General features: G+C 42.2%; 1 protein-coding gene across 1 annotated transcript; it reads left to right on the top strand.

The window, feature by feature from the left end:
• The first annotated feature begins 205 nt into the window (after positions 1-205).
• Positions 206-1691, top strand: LOC137381533 (probable G-protein coupled receptor 139). Its single transcript, XM_068054233.1, has 2 exons — positions 206-275; positions 784-1691. The coding sequence occupies exons 1-2, from the start codon at positions 206-208 to the stop codon at positions 1689-1691; spliced, it is 978 nt and encodes a 325-aa protein (XP_067910334.1).
• Positions 1692-8111: the final 6420 nt, after the last annotated feature.

Raw genomic sequence — 8111 nt, 5'->3', positions numbered from 1 at the left:
AAATCTGTGAAAGTTCCCTGTTCTGGCACCAATGAATAAAGGTGTAAATGACTGCCTTAATTTGTTTGTTCAGCACACTGTAAGGAACATTAGTGATGATGCAGCATAATTGTCTCACTGGAGGGAACATCACATATAAACTGGGGATCATCTGAAAGTGTCCCAGACCACGTGTGGCTTTTGCGCCCTAGCACTTCTCGTTGAAATGCATGTTCGAGTAACTGGTCTCGTGTATGCTATTTACTATCCGGTTTTGGCAGCTATTGCTATTCCAGGTAACGTATTACTGTTCAGTAAGTATTGCATAAATCTTTTTTCGACATCTTGATGTTATACATAAGGGATTACAATAATGTATTTATTGTACAAGTCTTTGTTTAAATCATTGCTGCTCAATGTAAGGCATTATAGTGAGATATTCACTGCACAAGACTTCGTTTGTGGCGTTCATCTTCTAGGTAAGTTATTACAATGAGGTATATTTACTGTACCAGTCTTTGTTTAAGGTATTATTTATTGCTGGTAAGGTATTTGAATAAGGCATTTATTGGAAAAAGTCTTTGAAGTATATTTGTTGTAGGTCACTTTATTATAGAAAGTTATTCATTGCACCCTTTGCCTAATGTATCACCGTTTTGTGTAAGATATTACAGCAATGTTTTTTATTGTATAAGTCTTTGTTTACGCTATCTCTCTTCGAGGAAATGTGTTATAATAAGGAGTTCAATGTAAGGCATTTATTCATGTTTATCAGTACTTATCATTCTTTTCCCTTCTTTACAGCTAACTTGGTGACCATTGTGATCCTGTCTCGAGGAAGGTGCGGTCTCTCTAGATGTATCACTTGGTACTTGGTATCCATGGCTGTGTCAGATCTCCTGGTCATTATCACTGGGGTCATATTGAATCGGATCCGTGGTATTTATTTCCCGGTTAGTTTTCTGACCATCACTCCGGCCTGCAGTGCTATAGCCATCCTAACTTATGCAACCAGAACCAGTTCAGTCTGGCTAACGGTTGCTTTTACCTTCGATCGATGTGTGGCCATTTGTGACCAGAAACTGAAAACAAAATATTGCACCGAGAAAGTGGCGGCCGTGGTTATAGGAACGGTCTGTACATTGAGCTGTGGTAAAAATGTCCCCTTTTATTTTATATATGAACCATTATATGTAATGAATAATGTGCCGTGGTTTTGCAGCATAAAGTTGATATATTACACTTCACCTGGTTGGGCAGCATTTGACTGGCAGGACAGCATTCTGACCCCATGTGTACCTTTCGTTCTGATTCTTTTGCTCAATGCTCTGACCATCAAACACATTCTATCAGCCAGTAGATCTCGCAGGAGACTCCGGGCTCACAACAATGGAGTGAATCAGAGTGACCCAGAGATGGAGAACAGGAGAAAATCCATCATTCTACTGTTGTCTATATCGGGCAGTTTCATCCTGTTGTGGATGATATATGTTATAAATTTGTTGTATGTGAAATTTACAAATAGTAAATATTTCGCAGGTTCCAATGTCACTGATCCAAGGTTCATTCTGCAGGAAAGCGGATATATACTTCTGCTTTATAGCTGTTGCACCAATACGTGTATTTATGCAGGGACGCAGAGTAAATTCAGAGAGGAGTTAAAGAATGCAGCGAAATATCCACTTAAACTCATTGGAAAATTCATTAAATAATTATAAAATACAGCGTTAATTCTTTATGTATTCCATCGCACCTTCTTTTGTTCTCTTTATCCCATGGCTGCCCCTTACAGATTCCGTGTAAATTCTATCCCAGTTTTACCTTTCTGTCCATCATAACCATTACCAGAAGATCATTAGCGTATTCCAGCTCTCTAGATTAGGGAATTGTGCCTTTGAGTTGGTACAAAGGGAAAGCCATTCCATTGTTTAAGAAAGTGAAATAGGGAAAAATGAGTAATTACAGACATGTAATTTTAATGTTACTTGTAGGGAGCTTCCTAGATTCTATCATCAAGGACTGAGTGACCAAACATTTGAACAAGTATGAATTGAGCAAAGAGATTCAGCATAGATTTTGAAAAATTAGGTTATGCTTGATTACTATGCTTGACTTTTTAGGAGGTCTCTGACATGGTGAATATACAAGAGTCTATGGATGTTGTCTATGTGAACCTCCAGAAGACATTTCAGATGATTCCACACAAGGCTTGATGAGCAAAGACAAAAGCACACAAAACTGGACTTAACCTTGTGACATAGGTTGGTAATTAGTTGGGAGGAAAGGAATAAAGAATAGGAATAAAGGGAATGTACTTGGATTGTTGGGATGTGCTGACTGATGTTCCCCAGGGATCTGTACCAAGGCCTCAACTTTTCATTACCTATCAATGACTTGAATGAGGAAAGTTGTATGTTTACTTTTCAATTTACACTACGTTAGCAGGCACAGTAACTAGTCCAGATGGAAGCAATAAATTACAAAGTTGCACAGGTAGATTATAAGAGTGGAAAAAGCCATTGATGATGGATTTAATGTGGGAACATGGGAGGTAATTCAGTTTGGATCCGATATTAAATATTTTCTAAATGGTGAAAATCTAAAAATTGTGGCAGAGCAATAGGATCGGGTATTCCTTTACATAACGTACTAAATGCTAGTGTGCAAGTACAAAAAGTAATCTTAGAAAGGCTAATTAAATATTGACCTTTAACGAAAAGGGGCTGAAACACAATGGGAAAGAAGTGATTTTTTTTAGTTTAGAGATACAGCACTGAAACAGGCCCTTCGGCCCACCGAGTCTGTGCTGACCATCAACCACCCATTTTATACTAATCCTACACTAATTCCACATCCCCACCTATCTCTATATTTCCCTACCACCTACCTATACTAGGGGCAATTTATAAAGGCCAATTAACCAGCAAGTCTTTGGCTTGTGGGAGGAAACTGGAGCACCTGGAGGAGACCCACGCAGACACAGGGAGAACTTGCAAGCTCCATACAGGCAGTCCCCAGAATTGAACCCGGGTCGCTGGAGCTGTGAGGCTGCGGTGCTAACCACTGCGCCACTGTGCCGCCCACTAGTTTACAGAGCCTTGATCAGATCTCATCTGGAATACTGCTTTCAGTTCCAGGAACCTCACCTCTTCCGGAAGGAGATGTTGTGGCCATTGAGGGGGTGCAGCACAGATTCACCAGAATGAAACTGGTGCTTGAAGGGTTAAATTATGAGGACAGGCTGCATAAATGTGTTTTGCATTTTCTTGATTTCAGATCGTTGAGGGTTGATCTATGACAAAACAATAAAATGATTTGATACAGGGAAACTATTTCCTCTAATTTTTTATTATTCATTCATGGGATGTGGGCGTCGCTGGCCAGGCCAGCATTTATTGCCCATCCCTAAATGCCCTTGAGAAGGTGGTGGTGAGCTGCCTTCTTGAACCGCTGCAGTCCATGTGAGGTAGGTGCACCCACAGTGCTGTTAGGAAGGGAGTTCCAGGATTTTGACCCAGCGACAGTGAAGGAACGGCGATATAGTTCCAAGTCAGGATGGTGTGTGACTTGGAGGGGAACTTGCAGGTGGTGGTGTTCCCATGCATTTGCTGCCCTTGTCCTTCTAGTTGGTAGAGGTCGCGGGTTTGGAAGGTGCTGTCTAAGGAGCCTTGGTGTGTTGCTGCTAATGGGAGATTGCATAACAAGAGAACATGATATTGTGATTAGGGCTGGGCGGTTTAGGCTTGAAATCAGGAAGCGCATTTTCACTCAAAGAGCAATAAGGATCTGGAACTCTCTATCCCAAAGGGTTGCGGATTCTGGTTCTGTTGAAAGTTTCAAGACAGTGATTGAAAGTTTTATATAGATCCTGTGCTGGGTGAACAGAGCCAACTTCTGGTGAAGAAAAATCTACTTACTGCAGTTTTTCACTGTCATCTGTGTGCAAAGGGCCCTTCAATATTTACTCCTGAATGGCCACCTTTAACTTCCAAAAGTGGGAAATGGGGGAACCTTGTGATAAATTAACCATTGTAAAATTGTTTCACCAAATTTGTTTTGAATTTGCTCAATTCAACCTACGCCCCCAAAATAAGCGAATCTCGTTCATCTCGGTTATTGTTGGTGGGATCTTGCTGGGTGTAAAATGCCGATTGCATTTACCTCCTGCAAAAACTGTATTTACTCCTGAAAATGTAATTCTGCATTCTAAAAGTGCTTTGGAGTGCACTGGAGACTTGAAACGCGTGGAATAAACGCAGATTGGGGTAGATTTTGGCTTTGTGGGCGAATGTAAAACCGGTGTTCGTGGTTTGTCAATGGAAATTAAAATCTGGGCAGAAATAAAACAGTCTGCTGATTCTTTATCACCAGTTTCTCACTGTTCGGTAGAGTCAAATCTACCCCATTCTTTCTCCTAGAGTCATAGAGCCATACAGCACAGAAACAGGCCCTTTGGCCCATCGTGTTTGTGATGGCCATCAAGCACCTATCTATTCTAATCCTATTTTCCAGCACTTGGCCCGTAGCCTTGTATGCTATGGCGTTTCAAGTGCTCATCGAAATACTTCTTAAATGTTGTGAGGGTTCCTGCCTCTACCACCCCATCAGGAAGTGTGTTCCAGATTCCAACCACCCTCTGGGTGAAAAACATTTTTCCTCTCTAAACATAGGATCTGGAATGCAGCCCCAGTTGTTGTACAGACTCCGTTGCTCCTTGTTACACTGTGTGTATGACACAGAAATAGGTCGCAGTGTCTGTCAGGCAGAAAGCCAGATGATCTGCAGCAGTTCAAGAAGGCAGCTTGCCACCATCTTCTCAAGGGCATTTACGGATGGGCAACAAATGCCAGCCTTGCCGGCGATGCCCGCATCCCATGAAATGAATTTTTAAAAACTGCTTGGAAAATAAGAGCCTAAATGGGGTCGAAGACAAAGGAATCTAGGGATACAGATACACATATCAGCAAAATAACAGTGACTCAAGTCAATGAGGCAATTAAAGAGCAGAAAATCCATTGGGGTTCATTTCCAGGGGAATGTAATTGAAAAGCGGAGAAAATATGTTAAATGTGTACTGAAACTTGATAAGACCACATTTGGACAGTTCTGGTCTCCAAATTACACAACTGACAGAAAGGCACTGGCAAAGAACAAGCATTTTTAACAAAGTTGATGCAAGAAATAAACTGAAAGGTTATAGCTAAGAGAAAAATGAACATGCACCTTTCTCTTGCAAAGAAAAAGCTAAGAAGTGACCTGATAGAGGTCTTTAACATCATTTAAGGGGTTGTAGAGTAGACATAGAGAAGATAATTTGACTTGTGACGAGACCAAAACTAGGTGCCATAGCTAGAAGATAGTTGGTAAAAAAACAATAGGGGATGCAGGAGAAACTTCTTTACCCTGAGGGTGCGGAACTCAGTACCACAAGGAATAGGTGAGGTGAAAAGATGCATTTAATGTGAATCTAGATAAAAACATGAGGGAGAGTGAAATAGGGGTAAATGTAGAGGGGTGTGATTAAATTCACTTGAAGCATAAACACCAGCTGAATGGCCTGTTCCTGTGCTGTACATTCTACATAATTCAAACTCCAATTGACTTACAGCATCAGCAGTCTTTTGGGAAGAGTGTTTCACATTTCTATTAGCCTTTGTATAGAAAAGTACATGCTGGTTCCTCTTCAGTATGGTCCAGCTCGAATTTTAAAATGAGTCCCCCTTGTTCTTGATTCCTGGATCTGAAGAAATAATTTCTCTGCATCCAAATGGATCCTTTCAACACTTAAAACACCAATGTCACATCAGTCTTCAACTGTCTATACTGAAGGCAATGCAATTTAAGCCCAAACAATCTGTCCTCATTGTTTATAATAACAATACTCAGTTTTTGACTTTTTGGACTGTTTTGATTGGTCAGTTTAAGGGGTGTGTTTCTTGGTAGGTTGTGGGCATGTGACACATGTGCGGCTGCCAATAGTTCATTGTTGCCGTGGCAGTGCCAGGGTCGGGGCATTTGTGGAGAACAGAAACAGTGGGAGGTAAGGGAAGCCCAACAACAAAGCTACCCTGGCTTGAGAGAATGTTTCCGTGAGGGATAGGATGGGAGTGATGGGAGGGATGACAATAGCAATAGTGGGTTGGGATGGCATGGGAGTGATGGAAGGAATGGGATGAGTATGGCTTGAGAATGTTGGCATGGGAATGATGGAATGACATGGAATGGGTATGGCATGGAATAGAGTCACAGAGTCATAGAGTTATACAACACAGAAACAGACCCACAGTGTTCAGGCCGGCCATCAAGCCTATCTATTCTAATCCCATTTTCCAGCACTTGGCCCACAGCCTTGTATGCTATGGAATTTAAAGTGCTCATCTAAATACTTCTTAAATATTGTGAGGGTTCCTGCCACTATCACCCCTTCAGGCAGTGTGTTCCAGATTACAACCACCCTCGAGGTGAATTTTTTTTCCCTCCAATCCCCTCTAAACCTCCTGCCCCTTACCTTAAATCTATGGCCCCTGGTTATTGACACCTCCGCTAAGGGAAAATGTTTCCTCCTATCTAATCTGTCAATGCCCCTCATAATTTTGTATACCTCAATCAGGTCTCCCTTCTGCCTCCTCTGCTCTAAGGAAAACAACCCTAGCCTCTCTTCATAGCTGAAATGCTCCAGCCCAGGCAACATCCTGGCGAATCTCCTCTGCACCCTCTCCAGTGCAATCACATCCTTCCTATAGTGTGGTGCCCAGAACTGTACACAGTACTCCAGCTGTGGCCTAACTAGTGTTTTATACAGCTCCATCATAACCTCCCTGCTCTTATATTCCATGCCTCAGCTAATAAAGGCAAGTATCCCATATGCCTTCCTAACCACCTTATCTACCTGTGCTGCAGCCTTCAGTGATCTATGGAAAAGTACACCAAGGTCCCTCTGACCCTCTGTACTTCCTATCATTCATTGTCAATTCCCTTGCCTTGTTAGTCCTCCCAAAATGCATCACCTCACACTTCTCAGGATTAAGTTTCATTTGCCACTGCTCCGCCCATCTATATGGTCCTGTAATCTAAGGTTTTCCTCCTCACTATTTATGTCACCACCAATTTTCATGTCATCTGCGAACTTACTGATCATACCTCCTACATTCATGTCTAAATCATTAATGTACGCTACAAACAGCAAGGGTCCCAGCACCGATCCCTGCGGTACACCACTGGTCACAGGCTTCCAATCGCAAAATCAACCCTCGACCATTACCCTCTGCCTCCTGCCACTAAGCCAATTTTGGATCCAATTTGCCAAATTTCCCGGGATCCCATGGGCTCTTACCTTCTTAACCAATCTCCCAAGAAGGACCTTATTAAAAGCCTTACTGAAGAAGATGTAGACTACATCAAACTGCTTTATCCTCATCCAGACATCTAGTCAGCTCCTCGAAAAATTCAGTCAAGTTTGTTCGAAATGATCTCCCCCTGACAAAGCCATGCTGACTATCCTTGATTAATCCCTGCCTCTCCAAGTGGAGATTAATCCTGTACCTCAGAATTTTTTCCAATAGTTTCCCTACCACTGATGTTAGATTCACCAGCCTGTAATTACCTGGTTTATCCCTGCTACCCTTCTTGAATAATGGTACCACATTCGCTGTCCTTCAGTCCTCTGGCACCTCTCCTGTGGCCAGAGAGGATTTGAAAATTTGTGTCAGAGCCCGTCTTGTCTCCTCCCTTGCCTTGCATAGCAGCCTGGAATTCATCTGGGCCTCGGGATTTATCCACTTTTAAGCCCGCTAAAACCTCTTCCTTTTCAATGCTAATTTGTTCGAGTATATCTCAATCCCCCTCCCTGATCTCTACACCTACATTGCCCTTCTCCATAGTGAACACAGATGAGAAGTAATCATTTAAGACCCCACCTATGTCCTCCGGCTCCATACACACATTGCCACTTTGGACCCTAATGGGCCCTGCTCTTTCCCTGGTTATCCTCTTGCCCTTAATATACTTATAAAATGCCTTGGGATTTTCCTTTATCTTGCCCGCCAGTGTTTTTTCATGCCCCCTCTTTGCTCTCCTTTTTTAAGTACTCCTCCTACACTTTCTATACTTCTAGTTTTTAGTTTCGAGATGCA

Source organism: Heterodontus francisci, chromosome 22 (genome assembly GCF_036365525.1).
Source record: "Heterodontus francisci isolate sHetFra1 chromosome 22, sHetFra1.hap1, whole genome shotgun sequence".
NCBI classification, from domain to species: domain Eukaryota; kingdom Metazoa; phylum Chordata; class Chondrichthyes; order Heterodontiformes; family Heterodontidae; genus Heterodontus; species Heterodontus francisci.
Note: the sequence above shows the minus strand (reverse complement) of the source record. Positions and strands in the feature narration are given on the sequence as shown.